At 28.8% G+C, this 19,182-nt stretch overlaps 1 protein-coding gene across 1 annotated transcript; it reads right to left on the bottom strand.

Moving 5' to 3' along the window:
* Positions 1-17,403: 17,403 nt before the first annotated feature.
* On the bottom strand, positions 17,404-18,742 carry LOC123297409 (lectizyme-like). The gene is made up of 5 exons (XM_044879057.1): positions 18,521-18,742; positions 18,248-18,458; positions 17,841-18,049; positions 17,669-17,778; positions 17,404-17,592 (listed from the first exon to the last, which is right to left on the bottom strand). Exons 1-5 carry the CDS (start codon positions 18,711-18,713, stop codon positions 17,446-17,448), a joined length of 870 nt encoding a protein of 289 aa, XP_044734992.1. The 5' UTR covers positions 18,714-18,742; the 3' UTR covers positions 17,404-17,445.
* Positions 18,743-19,182: the final 440 nt, after the last annotated feature.

Genomic DNA, 19,182 nt, shown 5'->3' on the forward strand with positions numbered 1-19,182 from the left:
CTGGTCCTGCTCGTGTGGTCTCAATTCAATTTGGTCCAGTTCTGACATTGGCAGCCATGAAAAAATCATATAAGTCTTAAATTTGCATTATTTATCTATGTGCACGACAAATGGACGAATATCACGCCCAGCGATTTCGATTATTCTTTTTAGTGACAAATTAGTTAGTGTACTTCACTAAAAATCTCAAAATAAACAAAAACAAATAGTAGTCGTTAATGACCTCGACGTTAAAAAACGACTTTAAATAAATAAATAAAAAAAAAAAAAAAAAAAAACCGACTTAAAAAAAAAAAAACTATTCCCAATACAAATTAATTTGTACTAAAAAGTAAAATAATTTCGATAATATAATGTAGTTACAATTATTGTTGTTTTTGGAGTCGGTGCCAGGCAAGTTAAATTAGCAAACTGTTCTGTCACAGTTGTTTTCTTGACTGGCACCGACTCCAACATTAATTGTAACTACATTATATCATCGTTATTTGTTGACTTTTTAGTGCAAATTATTTTGTTTTGAGTATAGTATTTTTTGAAGTCTTTTTTGTTTTTGTTAAAAGATTTTTTATTTATCATACATGTGTATCGTGTGTACATCACTATAGAGTTCATATATTGAAGTAAAAACAAACATAATGGATAAGATAAAAATATCAGTTTTTTATATTTTTTATAACCATAACAAATGCTCATTTTTACTACCTTTTCAGAATATATTTTATGGCTAACCTAGAAAAACCAGGTGTATGTATGAAAGTACCCACAAAGCTGATGTATCATCTGTTGGACAACTTTCTTGCTTTGTTTGTCTTTGATAAATGGGAATAAAATAATCTGCTTGTTTAAAAAAAAGTAAAAATTATACTGGATTTAATTTTAGTAATATTTTCTTTGAAAATATAAACTTATACACTTTATCGAATGAACAGAGTGGAACGCTCTATAACACGTTTTATGAGGTTTTTGGGATATGTGATTTGTATGTTTATAAATGTTTTCACCGCTTTATTTGGATCTCTCCAGCAAATCGATGTTATAAGAATTGGTTTCAGTTATTTAGCAGTGATTCCTAGGTAAAAACATTTTTCGACATTTTTAAGATTTGGCCAATCTCTACTACTCTTCGAAATTGAGTTAGAAAGTTGAACATTTGTTTTTGAGTTCAGTTAGTAAAAGAAACTCCCTTTGAGGGCTTTGTTATTTTTTCCAGCACTCCCACCCATTTTTATATCGAAATATATGATGTTTTTGGCGGTTTTTAAGTCTTTGAGCACAGAAAAAACTAATCTGTTTCCCTAATAAACATATTAATTATTTAAATTTATTTTTTTTAATTTATGATATTTTTTCGTTCAATTTATTTGTCAAGCGTGTTCTTTCCTAATCGTTACATTTTTAGACCGTGAGTATATTTTTAGTCAAATCTAGACATAATGATCTTGAATATGAGGGGTGATAAAGGAATAAGGGAGATAAGGGTAGGACAGAAAATGACTTGCTAGAATAGCAGTATATACGATTACCTATATGTCTAGTGTGGAGTAAAAATATGACATAATTGATGGAGATCTGCTGCTCACAAAGTTTTTTATTATAGCATTATAGTTAACTACATATGTTTTTAAGTTGTTGGGGTATCAAATAATAAAGATAAGTTGACGAATGCAAAATACACTTAAGCTAGTGAATAAAGGCTTTAAATTTAACACAGAGTAGTACGGATTGAAAGCAAAATTTAGTCAAAAATGTATGTGAATTTGAAAAGGGCAGGAAATATATTGGAAGAATTACAAAGACAAATATAAATCCGTCCCATATCCATATTTCGGTAAAAACACTAAAATTCGAAATTAAATCGATTGATAATAGATCATCGGCAGAGAAGAATTGATGCAGTCATACACCACTAGGTTGGGTTTGAAGAGTCAAAAAATAGTAAAGCTTTTAAATTTATCAAATTTTCGTTACTTCTTCGCTAAAGTTTCCAAAATGTTTTAAAATTCAAAGATTTTATTGCTATGTCTTTGTACGACAGATTCGACAAGTCAATTCTTCTCTTATTGACTGGTTTAAAATCAGCAAACTAAAGTATTGTAGCACATCTAGTATAAATATAACTTGTAAGCTCATGAATCTCTAACTAGGTATATTGATTATGCAGGAAGTATGAATAGCATGCCAGTGGTACTTCATTAATATGTATAGAAGTATAATATAAAACAAAAAATTATATTCAGAATACTAAAACTACGTCTACTACAAAATAGAAGAAAAAATTCTATTTATTATCAATACCAGTCATCACAATAGTTATAAAAGTTTTAAACAAAGTTGAATAGTCGATGCGGCGTTGAATAGCACTTTTAAAACCTTAAGATATATTGATTATGATTATCATTGTGTATTGATTAAGATGGCTTGTCTTAAATATTTATAAAAATATCCGTTAAAAATAAATAAATTTAAAATAAAAGTCCCAAAAAATTACATTTTGGTATGCAATTGGTAAAAAAAAAAATATATTGTATGCGCAATTCTCTTTAATTAAGATTACTAGACAAGATATTTGTCAATATTTAGTTTATACTGTATGCATCATATTAAAAACAACAATTATAATCGAAAAGACCATGATGTAATTAAATATCGCATGCATGATTAAAAGTAAACAACAAAAACAAAAAGTAATAATAATAAATAAGTGGATAAACAAAGTAAAAAATCTTCAATAAGTTGAAAAAATTGCATTCGTGTCTAGAACTCGAATAGCCTAATTGGTAGGACGTTTGACATGAATCGGAGAAGTCCGGGTTCAAGTCCTGGTGCGAGTGTATTTTTTTCAATTCTCTTTAACTAATATTGTATGTTTTTTGTAATTCAGTTACGAAACGTCATAATTTTGAATTACCAAAAATCTTTTACATATATTTTTACACACGATGTGTTGGATGTTTTACGGAATTTTAAGGATAAGACTCAAAAAACTAAATTATTAGAAGAATGGTGATTACACAAAATATTGGTAATTTCCTACGTTTTTAACACATAGAATAATTTTTTGACGGTTTTTAGCTGTGTTGGAATTTTTTATTTTTTGACGGTTTTTAGCTGTGTTGGCCATCAGTCATTTTTCCTCAATTCACCTTCTATTGGATTTTTTTCCAATTTATCAACTTTTTTTAGATCATTTAAGAATCTGCAAACGAACTGTGTATAAAAAATTTGAAATGAAACACAAAAGATGTTAATTACATGACTACCTACGCGATTACAACTATAAAACAAGTGAAAACAAACAATTGGCCGAGTTAATTGTTGAAATACCATGTATAGGCAGTTGTTATTCGTTTGTTTTTTAGTTCATGTAAGTAAAGAAAGAGCCACTCTTAGATAGCCACACAGAACTGATTCTCCTATATAATTTGCGCCTGATTTACGCCCAATGGTAAACATTGATGTTTCCGAAAAAATGTTTCAAATAAAAGTTGTTAATTTTTTATAGGGAACATTTAAACTTTTGTTCTATCTCTAAGGACTACAAGATGAGTCCTGCAGACCCAAGACCCAGTTGACCAATGTTGCTCATTTACGAACTCGACTTCACACGACAAACAATCGAAAATGCACTAATTAGTTGCACACGACAAACAATCGAAAATGCACCTATATCAAAATTTTTTCGTAGCATCAATATTTTTAAGCGTTACAAACTTGGAACTAATCTCAGTATACCTTGATATATTTCATATATACATGGTATAAATATACATTAACGATTAAACACGCACATACAACAACAACACAATCAATAATACATTTTCTCGTAGTGATGGCTGTAAATAAAAATTGCAAACACTTCAATTGTAGTATTAATTAAAAATAAACGTTTGGATAAATAAACAATGGAAATGGTATCGTGTTGATTACTCATATCTGTCTATCTATCATATTGCATTTTTTAATATATTAATCAGGCTCGTCCAAAATTTATTTTTAATAGAGGGGAAACCCGATCAAAAAAAGAAAAAATAATTTTAAAGTAGATAATCCTATGTAAAAACAATGAATGCATACAATTGACTCAATTAGTTGTTGAAATACCATGTATAGACAGTGTTGATTACTCTGTCAAATTACACATACATACATGTCACACATATATAACTGATATTTCCATGTAATACATAGTATACAATTAGCGCATAATTTGCGCTCTCACGGGTACACAGTGATGTTTACGAAAAAATGTTTCGTACAAAAGTTGTTTATTTTTTTATAAGGAACATTTCTTACATTTAAACTTTTGTTCTATCTCTAACGGTTTACAAGATGTGTCCTACGGACCCAAGACCCAATTGGTCCATGTTGCTCATTTACGAACTTGACCTCACTTTTTACGTCTGTAGCACGCTATAAAAATTTCAGCTTGATATCACTTTTCGTTTTTGAGTAATCGTGATGACAGACGGGCAGACGACAGATGACAGACAAACAGACAACCGGAAATGGACTAATTAGGTGACTTTATGAACACCTATACCAAAATTTTGTTCATAGGATCAATATTTTTAAGCGTTACAAACTTGGGACTAAAGTTAGTATACCTTGTATATTACATTTACATGGTATAAAAAGCCTGCGTTCACCGCATAGAATTTTAATTTAATTTTTTCCAACGATGTAAGTTAGTGGATCCCTCACTTTTACTCATACTTCCGACTACAGTGTATATATTGCTAAGGATCCAATTTTTGGAAGCCGTTTGGGCTGCCACCACCAAAAGTCTTAAATTTTTGGAGAATCCTTGAGGAATAATTCGAGGTATACCAAATAAAACACTAATATTTCTTTATTGATATTCCGTAGTTTATTGTTTAATTGATAATGATTTAAGCTTATGCTGTTAAAGTCGTTTAATTACTGTAGATATGATGTTAAAGTCTAAGTTCGTATAATAACTGTATTATGTTAATGTCGTATAATTACTGTATTATTTCTGATCATTTAGTGAGTCTCTAAATATAAAAACTTTTAGGTCTCAAAATGTGACGTGAAACGAACAATATTAAATATTAATTTTGCTGACCGGCTAAATAATCAAAACTATAATTGTGTCGTATAAACATTAAAACTAGGTGATATTTACATTTATTATTTACATAAAATAATAATACTTAATAATAATAATATGATTGATTTAGTGTGTTCGAACCATAATTTTCAGGATAACGCCGTCCAGGGCCTAACAATATATGCACATAATTTACAAAGGCTGACACATTTAAATTTCCCCTGCTAAAATTTTGAGAAAAATTAACCTTAGAAAAGTTTTACTTAGAAACCTACGACGAACTCGAATATTTACTATAAAATATTGTTTTGACAGTCGATCGATACACTCGATTTCCATCTGGACACAACTGTGAACTTTATGCATTGACTAATTTCATTAAAACCATTTCATTATACAACTAATATTATAAATGTGAAAGTTTGAATGTTTGGATGTTGATTTGAAAATATAGCACAAAAATAGTTTATTCCTAGGTTAACACATGCTATACTTTTCAGGGAAAAATAAAAGGTTCCTGTGGGACTATCCAAAGACAAATTATGGGACGATTCCACTTGAAATTTCATACTATACAGATATCTTATGGCACATTATTCCGGGATAAGAAGGAATAACTTATGCCCCTTTCATTTAAGAAGTAGAAATAGGCTTTCGCTTTAAAAACCATGAAATTGTTAAGAAAAGAGGGATAATTGAGAACAAGGGAAGTAAAGTATATAGTAAAGCGCGGTAGTATTTGTTTAAAATTCCCATCGAAGTGGATAGATAACTGCTAGTTTTGAATATTTTAATGTAAAAAAGTCAATTTAATAAATTATTGAATTAAATTCGAATACCAAATCCCCCAATAAGCATTTAAATTTATTGTTACAAACTATTTTATGACCATCAAATAATGAATTATTCATATTTTGTTTTACACAAAACTATTTTTTTATACCTAAAATTTGTGTACCATTAATTTTTTTGTTGTTGTTTTATTTTATTTTTTTGCTATAATAAAATATGTAAATATTTATTTGTAAAATGTAATGGTTATTTGTAAACTAGATATTAACTTGACCTATACATGTTGGAGCATTTTCTAAGTCAAAAATCTATAACCACTGTCGGTGATTTTACAAAAAGAATGTTAGGATATGTTAAAAACAAGGGAAGTGACAGTTTGTAAAAAGAAATTCAACGAACTATATTATCTAATATGCGCAATGATTTTTTTGACGTTTAGACATGGTTATCTATACCTTCGTAAAACGAAGAATTTTAATTGAATTTTCTTAGATAGGATTTAGCATCAAAGCAAAATTATTTTACAGGGAAGCTTTTTGCAAGAAAACCAAAAATACAACTATTTGTTTGAGAGAGGGCACCTTATAATCCTTTTTTACCTTATTCTAGATTTTAAAGGTTGTTGATTATAGTTAAATGAAATTTTCAATCTGTAAACATTTTCTCGAAAACATAAAACTATGATTTTATCTGTTGAAAATTGAATATCTTGTTTAAAGACCATTGTTTTTTAGTTGGAAAAATTCTAGTTTGGTTCCCTTATCGACACCTTGGTAGGCGCAGGCAAACCAAGTGACATGCATACCCCATAATCAATATTTAGATGGTAGACCGCATGACAATGGCCCTAAAACTCGTACAGTAGTCTATGAATTGATTTGAAGTTTTCATAGATTGTTGCATTTATATCCAACAGTATTTAGCCTGAAGAACAAATATTTAAAAATAACTGAAAAAAGGGATGCAAGTCTTGTAAATGTCAAATGTGTTTCTGGGCTATTTATATTTACCCTTCTAATGATTAATATCAGGCAAAAACACAGCGAAACGCGACCGGGTTTTTGATAATATATTAATAAGTTTAAATTTATGACATTTTAAAAATTATTTATGAAAAGGGAATTATTTAGGTACTCCATTCCCCGGGACTGCCTAGTTTTTATTTTGAAAAATATAGTCAATCTTTTGTACATCCTGTGAGTATAAGGTGTAAACATTATCAATAGATTTTAATTAACAGTTTGGAAGTATTAAATCAATAAATACTGGGTAATTATAAACTTGATTGCGTTACAGATACATTTTAGACTATTGGTTTAAGAACTGTAATATTAACTGAATAGTGTACAAATATTTAAACTACGTATAGGATCAATGAGAAATTTGTATTAAAATGACGTAGATTGTTTGCATAAGTATCGTCAATGTCTACACCACGATATTTTTGCTTCAAATACGATTGGGGTTATATGTATGGTTCGCTAGTAAAGTCCAAAGTTATTTTAAAATAATTTAAATTGTTTCAAATCAAAGAAGGTAGAAGATATTTATGATTAAATTTTTTCTGCAACTTATGGTTTTTGTGAAAAACAGATTAAGAAACGGTTATTTCAGAAGCTCAAACTCAACCTGTTACCTACAAGCGATTGGATTCTAGCGATTAAAATTATAATTATCCTCGATACCATGGTCTATTGTACTCAATAGGCATGTTGACTAAATTTTTTTTATCACTTCAAGTGAAGAATTTTCACTGCACGGGCAGAAAAGTGAAGTTTGTTTTTGAAAAACTTTAGAAGTACGTAAAATATGAACTGTTATCCTAATTAAACCAAGAGGAAGATATAGGTTAATGACGTCATTTCCCGATATCACCATAGAATTGTAATATGGCAAAGTCGACATCAGGCAGCTACCACCGTATTTCAATAAGTATGTTTTGGTATATCGATAGGCAGATAAAGACAGAGAATATATAAAAATTTTCATGAAAATTACCTTAGTATCATGTATAATTTAATATTCAGCATACAAAATTTTGAATTTCTTCTAAATAAAAAATATTTTTGTATATTTTATCAGTTTTTAAAAAAGTACTCTTGTGATTTTTTCTCTAGGCGCTTAGTTTTTGAAATAAAAATTCTTGGAAAACTTAAAATACAATATTCGATTTTAAGAAAAATGTGTTCTTTTTTCAATCTCTGAAGGAATTCGCTTAGCTGACGTTATCAAGCGCTTCGAATTTTACAAAAAATAAATTATGCGTGTCAAAAAACATAGAAAAGGAGTAGTAAAATGTTCCAATACTGCTTTTAGCGTCTAGAGTATACTTATAAAAACATGCCACTCAATTTTCTAATTAGAAATACCAATTAGTTAACAAATAACAATAATTAGTAACACTAATAAAGTTTTCCATTTAAAAAAAATGAATAATTTATTGAAAATTCTATGTCACATTGCTATATACGAGTAACTTGCTATATAACTTTTGTAAATAATTCATAGCATATTATAAAATAGGTCATAATATAATATAAGAAATAAAATTTATATTTTCGGTTTGTTTAAAAAAAATTTCGTTTAGATATATAATATGATTTCGTGGTTTGAATGTAAGTCATATGACGTTATGTAATAATAAATTTTTAGATGACTAGTAAAAGAAACCACGTTTCACATTTCAGTGAATTTCTTCTATACGATATACTAGCAGGTACTTGTCTCTTCCGCTGGACAATTCAAACTTTATAATTAAACATCACCCTTGAACATTCGTTCTTGATTTCTTGACTCTCATCAGTTCTTCATGACATCATTACCTTAAGCACCAAGGGCTATTGACCTGACTTCATCATAGCTTCGTCATCATAAGGATGAGGCAAGTCAAGGGGCTCTTCGAAGTGGCTTCGAATTTCGGCCCCAGGCATAGCTGCTGTTATTTTTTATATTCCCATAAAAATATAATATATGATAATACAGTATAACCTCAGCTATAAGATCTAATTAATGTTTACGAACCCCTGTAGAAGAACTTATTGGAAAAGTAGAAAATGTGCTTTGGTTTGGTTTTGTCTTTCAATGGCTTTCAGCCTTAGACATATAGTTCTCCTCCTATAAAATTTCCTGCCACGGGGGTAAAGTTTAAGGAGAGACGCTTATATGAATGGCTTCAACAGTTACATGATTACATACATCCGCACCAACGACTATTTTCATAAAGATATGACGAATGTGTCTATACCTACATATCATCCATGTAATCATAAAAATCAACCAAAGAAGGTATTGTATTCATTTTGAGTACAATCCCTGAATCCATTTCCACATTTCTCAACATGATATCTGTTCATACTTATATTTGTATACGATACATACGTTCGTCGCATAACTGTATAGGTATATAACTTAAATGGAAGCGTAGATTATTGCCATTTTGCATGGAGCTATGTGTTGTAGTAGGTATATGCAATAAAATTAGTCGGACTTTTTCTAAAAAATGCTACTCAAAACTTAAAACACAGGTGATGGCACATCTGTATCTCTAGGTGTAACCTTAAATCATGAAGAATTCTTATTGATACTATTAAATTTCCAGTTTTTTTATGCAGGCTTTTGGGGATTATTCACAAAAAGTTCCTTTTTTAACATTTTACTCTTTATATATAGAAAGAGATGATGCCTTCCTGATTATAAGTGTATCGAGAAATCTTCCTTACTATGACACGCTTTTATTTAGTTTCACCTGTCCCGTTGTCTGCCTGTAATCAAATCTTGTAAGTCAAATTTGTCTTCCCGGTTTCCAATTGAGTTGCAATTTTGCATGCGCATTTAGTTTGGATGGCAATGCATGGTAAGGTTGTGTATTTGGAATACATTTTTTTATTCTTAAATTAAAAATTTTAATAAAAGTACTTTTAATGAGACAAGCTTTTATTGTACTAAAAAGTAGACAATAATTTTGTCTATGAGTCACTCATACCCGACTATTTGTAAAAGCTTGAGGCGCTTAACAAGCAAGCTGTTACAAAGAGTCGGGTATGAGTGCCTCATAAATATAATTAATTATGTTCTACTACTAAGTACAATAAAAGCTTGTACCTTAAAAAGTATTTTTTATTAAAATATTTACGTCTAAGCTACATCTGTTTTAATATAATAAAAAATATTGCAGAGTTTTACACAGTTAGGGAAAGTTATTTTCATAATCTGTGAAGTTGAATATGTGGATCCTAAGATTGGTCCTCACATGAACAGCTTGTTTTCTAAAATTGTCCAGATAACAAATTATAAATTATACAATGTTATAAAATAAATGAAGTAAGTGTTTGAAACAATATACAAAGGAAACACAAAAATGAAGTTTTTACATTATATTCCGTAATGTAAGTCACATGGACCATTAACTATATTATTACGGTCGTGTTGTATTTCAAACCACTACTATATCTACTAAAGTAACACCAGTTTATTACTTACTAAACCATATACACAGCAAAATAACCTTAAAATGATCCATCTAAATAATAATCCCTTTTTTATATACTCAGAAAAAAAGCAAGAAGATTTAATAAAAATAAATAAATAAAAACACTCAAGTAAAAAAAAGAAGCTATGCGTTAGTTCTAAAGAATTTTTTATTTAATTTTCTCGTACGATATTACATCATTGTTTCACTTTAGAGTCTATAATGAAGTCTATAGTCTGTTTAAATTTATTAAGATAATGAACTTATTAGGCTTGTGTTATTTTTTCCTCAGTTTGGTAGTGTTATAATCATAGAATTAATAACATAGAACCGTAATATGGCCATCCAGACGTTTGATCCTTATAGAGAGAAACTTACAAAAATTACGCGAATAGCTGCATTCTTCTGTGTTATATTACCTTTATGAAATGCACAGGCATGTACGTGTTTATACAATAATTCAAAATAGGGAAGGTCCCTTTTTTCGGTCTCTTTTTTAACAAAACTTAAAAACACACTTAAGGTATAAAGCCCATTGTCATACCATATATGTGTTTTACATCCTTCTTCCGCTGATAATTTCATTTATCAGCTCCTCAATTATTTTGAGAAGCTGAGTGCACCTCCTTCATGCATATACCATGCACTACACCAACCCATCATAACTTTTAATTAAATTTTTTACTATTAACTAAAATCTTTATTAAAGATATAAATATTATTTTAAAATTTGCATTAACTCGTTATATTTTTTTTTAAATACTGTTCCATTAACATATAAATACAAATAGAAAAAGTGGATAGGTAACGAAAATCTAGGGTCTGTAATTTTTTTTTAAATAAGATATTTTAGAATGCTTTGTTATGAAGTTTTTTGTAATATTTTATGTGAAATGCGATACACGTCATATACTTTAATAAAAAATAGCATAATAATTTACCTTTTTCGATTTTTAATATAAAAAAAGCTTCCTAGAATTTTTCCAGTAATGTAAATATTATTTGAACATACAAAGAAAATGTTAGTAAAGGCGTGGTAGTAAACTACAAAGGCTTTTTTTTTTTATAAATTGAGTAAGTGAATCCCCAAGACATCCACGAAAAATATTCTGGAAACGAAAAAAATATATATTGAATTTAGATAAATAGATAAAAGTAAAACATATGTTGTGCTTTTGTCATTCTTGTGTGTACATATTTGTATAATAAAAATGATTCAGGCAAAAACTGATTTTTTTTAATTTTTGGTTTTCGATATTTGGACCGTAAACTCTAAATCTTAGGATGAACAGTGAATATTTATGAAAAAAAACCAAGTAAAACCAAACATCTTAGCCTAAATTTAAGCGACTTTGAGTATGTTTTACCCTTTTTAAATTTAAGTTTTGAGAGCAATACTTTGGTTCAGTTTTTATATCTCTGTGCAAAAAACTACAAATCATTTTCCAGTATAAAAGTAATTTTCAAAAACACTGAGAAAGTCCTGTTGAGAAATTGTTGATAGATTTTGATTTTTAATCAGTTGCAAACATTTTAATTTCTATAAATTTTTAAACTCTTAATTGAATAAACTAGAATTTTTCAATTGTGTTTAATTTTTTTCAATTCGAGCGTACAAAACAAAAGTACACTGGAGAAAGATACAGATATAGGTATTCCTAATGCAAATGAAAATATGTAGTTATTTATTTGACAAAAAAACAACGCGTCCCACGTGTTATATACCTACCAATTTTTGCATAACATATAGTAGAATTAGACAATTTAAAGTACACTGGCAAGACTGTGAGCATTATAAAATTCAATTTTCCAAAATATAACTATATTATTATACTTTTCAAATAAAAAAATTGAAAAACTAATAATTATTCAAGATAACAAAGTTTGTTTTTTCCCTTTTAACTTAAAATGACATGAAAAAAATAACATATTATGCATCTCCAGTGCACTTACGGATTGACCCAAAAGTTTTGACACTAGTTTTTTTTATTTATTCATTCGATAGGTGGTTGTTTGGAGACCTTAAATCTGATTTTGCGTATTCGGGAAATAAACCCTTTCACTGCCATCTTGGATATTGACTTTTTTACGTTGGCCAATATCTTGCGTTCTATTCATTCAAACTTGATAATTTTAACAGCTACAGTGCGCTTTTGCAAAACTATTTGCAAAAACCGTTATAAAAAGAAACTCGCGAAAAAATTATTGATCGCCATTAACTTTTCAATCGTCAATCGTAACGTGTACTTTGACATAAATGGGTTTGAAGATAAAACGCAGGCAAGTCCAATGACATCAAAATCATCAAATTTGATTGAATAGAACGTAAGATATAGACCAAAACGTAAAATAGTAATTTTCCAAGATGGCGGCGAAAGGGTTAACTTCCCGAATATGCAAAATCAGATTTAAGGTCTCCAAACAGCCCCTATTAAGCGTTTAAATGATATACTACCGATGTTAGCCCTTAGCAGTTAATAATAATAAAATTGACAAAGACTTAATCCGAAAAAATGGTTCAGGGCTCAGTATCAAAAATCTTAACTAAAGTAAGTATTAAAAATCTTAACTAAAAATGTTAAAAAGAAATTTAGAAAATCCAAAAACCCAAATGCTGAAAACTGAAAATAAAAAATAAAATCTGTAGTTTACTTAGCGACTTTAACAGAAGGTATCTATTTAAAATCTAGACCGACTCAAATCTATACAATAATGGGTCGCGACTGTTAAAGTCGCTTTGCAAACTACTGAACTTTTTTTCCTTTAAAGTTTTATCAGTCAGGTTTTTTAATTATTTAAATTTATTATACCATGTATATGAAATATACATAGTATATTAAGTTTAGTCCCAAGTTTGTAACGCTTAAAAACATTGATGCTACGCGAAAAATATTTGGTTGAGGTGTTCATAGAATCACCTAATTAGTCCATTTCCGTATGTCTGTCTGTCTGTCTGTCGTCTGTCCGTCTGTCATCACGATTACTCAAAAACGAAAAAGATATCAAGCTGAAATTTTTAAAATGTGTTTAAGACGTAAAAAGTGAGGTCGAGTTCGTAAATGAGCAACATAGGTCAATTGGGTCTTGGATCCGTAGGACCCATCTTGTAAACCGTAAGAGATAGAGCAAATCCTTATAAAAAAATAAACAACTTTTGTTTGAAACATTTTCTTGTAAACATCACTGTTTACCCACGAATGCACTAAGTGAAAATTTTGTAGTATGTATTAATATGGGAATATAGTTATGTGTGTGTGGCTATTTACGAGTAAAAATCTTTCTTTATTTACGTGGCGTCAAAAAACAAACGATTGCGTCATCAAAACTGTCTATAAATGGTATTTCAACAATTAACTCAGTCAGTTGTTTGTTTTCACTTGTTTTTTACATAAAATTATTATTACATATAGCTATGCTAGTAGCTAGCTTTATAGACCTGACACACTTGGCATTATCTACCTACACATATTATCATAAACTTTAAGAGCCCAATACAATAATAATATAAGAAAAACCTCCAAACTTTAATCCAAATGTATATTTCCTGCATTATCTTGTTACAAGATGGGTTGTTCTTAATAGTTACATATGTTCATATTCAGAAAATTTTATTGAATTTAAACTGTTTATTATGCAAAACTTGGCAATTAATTTTAATAATAGAAACATGTTTGTGCCAAATTTGAATTCTAAGCCCAACCAGAGACATACTTAAGGTTATGCGATCACTAGAAAGTGACTTTCACACAAACAATTCCCAAAAGCATAAAAAAAATATGTGTAAATTTCAAATCTAAGTTAGAATCAGCTAAAATAATTATTCCCCGACAAAAGAGAAAAAGTTCAATTCAGTAGAAGTTTTTTATTATTTTAATGTTATTAAAATGATAAAAAATGCGAATCAGTTTTTCAAGAAAGAAAAAATATTATTCTTTTGTATGTTGTTTGAATATGAATAAATTCCGTTATATGTGCATATACAATATAGCCAAAAAATAAAAAAGTTTTACTAGAAACCGTGGCCTTGAAAAGATTGTAAAATACTATTTTCTTATCATAGTATCTGTCTATGAATTTATTTATTTTATTAGTGGGTAATGGACTATTCCACTATCCCGATAAAATCTAGCAGCCAGTCGCCACTTTTTAAAAAGGATGTGTGTATCTAGATTTTGCTGGTATACACAACTTTCTTTTGATATTAAACAAAATAAATATATTTCAAGTCATTATTTATTTAAACCTTTATAATAATTATTAACATATTTAATTATTTAATTATCAGTCGAATCCTCCATCAACGGGAAAATAATAACTTTGGTAGCATTTAGAAATAGAGGAAAAGGTACCATGGGCACCCGGTAGGACCTGTGTTCCTTTCGTTATAAATGATTTATTATTAAATTGCAAAATAGCCTTTTTTACTAATACAGTATATATAAGCCATCAGTACACTGCCAGTTTTAAACTTTATACACATATCATTACCAGCAGATACCCGCCTGCTTTGCTGAACAATTTCTAGTTTAGACTATCACGTTAAAGCCCACACTTATCCACCCTTTTGTTCACAATTTTATGGATTTTAACCTTTTTTGAAAATGACATTGTAACTTTCTATACGTCCAATCATGAAATTAACCTGATTTTTATACTTTTTGGATCAAAATTACCCCATCCACAATGTTCTATCCAATTCCAAAACAACAAATTTTTTGCGTTTTCAGAATTCTTTTCAAGGGTTAAAATAACCCCTTAATAAAATTGAAAAAATCGATAAATTTTTTGTTTCTCCAATTTTGATAAAACTCAGTACATTTTTGACCCAAAAAGTACAAAAATCGGGTGCATTGGATGACTCGCCGAATAGTTTTTGAGATACGGACTAAAATCAATCCAAATATTGCGATATCTTATGCTTCCAATCATTAAATTAACCTGATTTTTATACTTTTGGGATCAATATTTAATCAATATTAAAATTATTTGAATTATTTGAAATATCAATTTTCACTGGAATAATATTAAAATCCTTCCAAACCATTCGTTTATGAATTTTATTCTATTTAAAACATTCTGTGGTCAAGAATTATTTAGATTATTTAAATTTTTTAATGAAAGTGTAAGTCACAGATTTCTCACGTTGAAAATCGCATGAATGAAACCGTGGGCACATCTATTAAATAGTATTTAAAAAAATAATTACTGATATTTACTGAGTAATTAAAATAACATCGACCTTTTAAATTATATAAAACTAAGTGTTTACATTGCAATATTATCAATATTTAATCAAGGAAATTTCCTGCTTTGTGTTTGTGGTAGTGTTATAGTGTTAGTGCGATATTGGTAGTGTTAATAATTAAAATCGGCGACATTTACATTCATTTATACCATTCCAATATCATCAATTTATAATTAATAATTGTAGGCCATTGATTAATCAATTGAATTTTACAGTGTGAATCGGGAAAAAGTCTAGATTGGTTCAAATATATTAAGGCTTAAAACGTGAATGCACTTTCATTTTGGAAATTCAGCTGGTACAAGAAGTTCTTTGTTAAAAATACCATGGTTTACATAATTGTAAGCAGCGGTCATGATTTGTAAGAAAGAAATTTTTATGGGTGGATTATAATTTGTGAAAGAAATTGATTCGAGAATAACTCGGTTGAAATCGGTAATAAAATAATATTGAAACTTAAAAGAGTATTAAACAGGCAAAAAGTCCTTGCATCAATTGTATTTTCTTAAAACGAAAAGACAGCCTTATTTTTCTGGCATAACCTTGTAATTACGAGAAGAGATAACACATAATGTTTCACTCATATGCGCCTCTGTCTCACTAATATAATGCACTAATACAAAAAGTTCATCGCGCAACGAAAATTTGGCACATATGACTGATTCTAGGAGAGGTCGGATAGACTGCGTCTGTCAAATATTATTACCCCAGGGTATGAGTAAATCATCAATAAATTATTGTTTGTCATTGACCGGAAAATTGTGCATAAAGATAGAAATTATCCTGTATTCGAGACGAAAAATGGCGTATACAACTCTTGCCGATTGCTTATTACACACTCGAGGGATTAGAGCGAAAGTTCAATTAACGATTTATTCCACTAGTTGTATCATATACTATCTTCGATTTAAAAATTGATCTTTTTATCTTAAATAAAAATAAAGACTTCTACATTCCTATATTCATGCACATAAAATATTGAATTTGGTATCACATATTAACTTTTACGAAAGAAAGGAAATTAATGTATAAATGAGACACATGATGATATCTGGTTACATATTGATATTTTTATTACCTCCATGTGAAATAATTTCAATTTAACAACTGTCAAATTTTATTTCTAGAATATGTCTCTTCTTTTTTTTTTTGGTGGGTATCAATATGACCTCTGAGATAACAGAAAAAAATTTCATTATATATAAGTTAAATATTTGAAAAGAAACTTTGTGAAAGTCCTTGGTGTATACAGATATTTTTGACTATTTTATTTACTTTCTTATATAAAGTTCAAGAACATTGTATAGGTTATCATTTAAAGTGTCATTGTGACGAAACGAAAAAAATAAGACATTAAAAATTGAATTTAGCATCAAAAAAAAAAATTTGTTAAAAATGAATTCGACTTAACAAATAATGAAAAATAGCAAATTAGATATTTGGTCTTATAGGCTAAAATGATCTTACGATATTTTTGCGATTATTTACGGTTTTTTCAATTCAAAATTTAAAAAAAAAAATCAAATTTAATAAAACCAATGACCCAAAAATATATAAATCAAATTCATTGCTTGGAGGGAAAGTTTCAGAGATATTTCGAGAAAAGCGCGATTATCGGAGGGTTTTTTCTTATACATATATATATATGGAAGGCTATTAGTTTTATTGTCAAATAAACTGGTTTTTTTAAATTTTTTGGAGGAAACACTATTTTCTGGGTTTTACCTAAATCGGGAATAAAATAAAATTTCTAATATGGGAATTGTAGTTTATATGAAGGATACTGAAGTGGAATTTTTAGTTGTTTAAATAACCTTTAACATTGAATATGTTAGAAACTATTTTATTTTTGTTTTAATTTTATACAAATCAATTAAATGCATCTGGATCCACACTTTTAATTGTTGGGTAAATAAAGTCATCCAAATATGCTGAAACTCGTGTATAAACTGAAGGCTTTTGTCCACATGGGCGTTGAGTAAATGAGCTGACTCCAACCAAAACTGGTTCACCATCCTAGTTTTATAGAAAACAAATTATTTAATGAAATATGTAATTATCATAAGGTAGAAATTTAAACTATTTTGCTTACGATTATTTGAATTAAAGGACCACCGGAATCTCCTCCACAAGCGGTTTTACCTTTACCACCAAAACAAACTTGTTTTTCCATTTGAGTGGTTACATAGAATTTTTTACAATCTAAAAATGGTTAAAATATAATTTCAAATTGGATTTTGTAGTTTTTTTTTTTTTTTAAATACCTTCTAAAGATGTAATAGGCCCAGAAACGGTCATCAAGTAACGTGATTGCGATGCACCAACATCTGAATCCATTGCACCCCATCCAGCAATTGTTCCCTCACCAGTAGGCATATCACCGGCATTTGGTAGTTTAATTTTTTGCATAAACTTATTGGAGGGTAATTTAATTTTGATATACAACAATCCTATATCATGTGGAGGTGTACCTCTGGGAATAATTAAAATTAAAATAAAAGTTTTCAACCATAAAGGGAGATGTTTTTCGGAATCGTCCTTCCCCAGAAGTTGTTGAGTATTGCTTGTGGAATTTCGATCTCAAATGATCAGATTCCAACAACCTATTTCAAAAAAATTCTGGGGAAAGGGGTTGATTCCGAAACAGACACAAAAATATATTTTTTATTACCCATGGACGTATTTTGGATGCATAAATGTTTGTTTTACTTTAAATTCCATTCCATGTGGATCCATTAATGGTTGCGCATCTACAGCCCCACCCAAAATGTATAAATTTTTACCTTGACTTTTATCACCCACAATACAATGAGCAGCTGTTAATACCCAATGATCAGCGATAATTGCACCCCCACAAAATTTCGAAGTAACTTCTTCGCCGCCTTTTACGTAAAAATTTATAGATTGGTTATTAAATTTTGAAGTTACATCATTGGAAACTTACGTGCATTTTTCGATGTGAATCGTAGGTTTACGATAAATGGAAATTGTGCGGATTGAGCTTTTTCACCACCTATAATTCTTGTATCGTTTGCCTCCTCAACAATTTCATCTTCAACAGGAACAGGTGTTGAAATTACAAAACTAGACACTAGCAGAAATGTACAAACGTAGAGCCAATATTTTGAGTCCATCATCTTGAAATGATTTTTAACAAATTCTTCTTAAACTCATTGAAATAGAGATAATTTTTTTATTTATACGAAAATAAATTGTCAAAAAAAAAATTGATAAAATCATATTAGATATTATTATTTTATTTTTTTTTTTTTTTTTATAATTTACAGTATAACTTCTCAATATTGGTTTTTATTTTTACATTTTCAGTTATCAGCTCTTCTTTAAATTATTTAGTTCAGTTAGTAAAAGGTTGGGCTGGAATTTTTGTATTTTTATTAATCTATATTAAGCTCAAGAACATTTATTTAGCATTCAGTATTTCAGCAAGTTATGATTAGTTATTAATAAGAAGATTATATCTATATAGTCAAAAAAGTGCTAAAAATTTGCGCTATGAAGATCTAAATTTAGGTATCATATACAATAAAAGTGGGATATAAATCTTCGAAACTTTAATAAAAGTTTTTCAATGATAAGATGTTTGAC

This window comes from Chrysoperla carnea, chromosome 4 (genome assembly GCF_905475395.1).
Source record: "Chrysoperla carnea chromosome 4, inChrCarn1.1, whole genome shotgun sequence".
In the NCBI taxonomy this organism is placed as follows: domain Eukaryota; kingdom Metazoa; phylum Arthropoda; class Insecta; order Neuroptera; family Chrysopidae; genus Chrysoperla; species Chrysoperla carnea.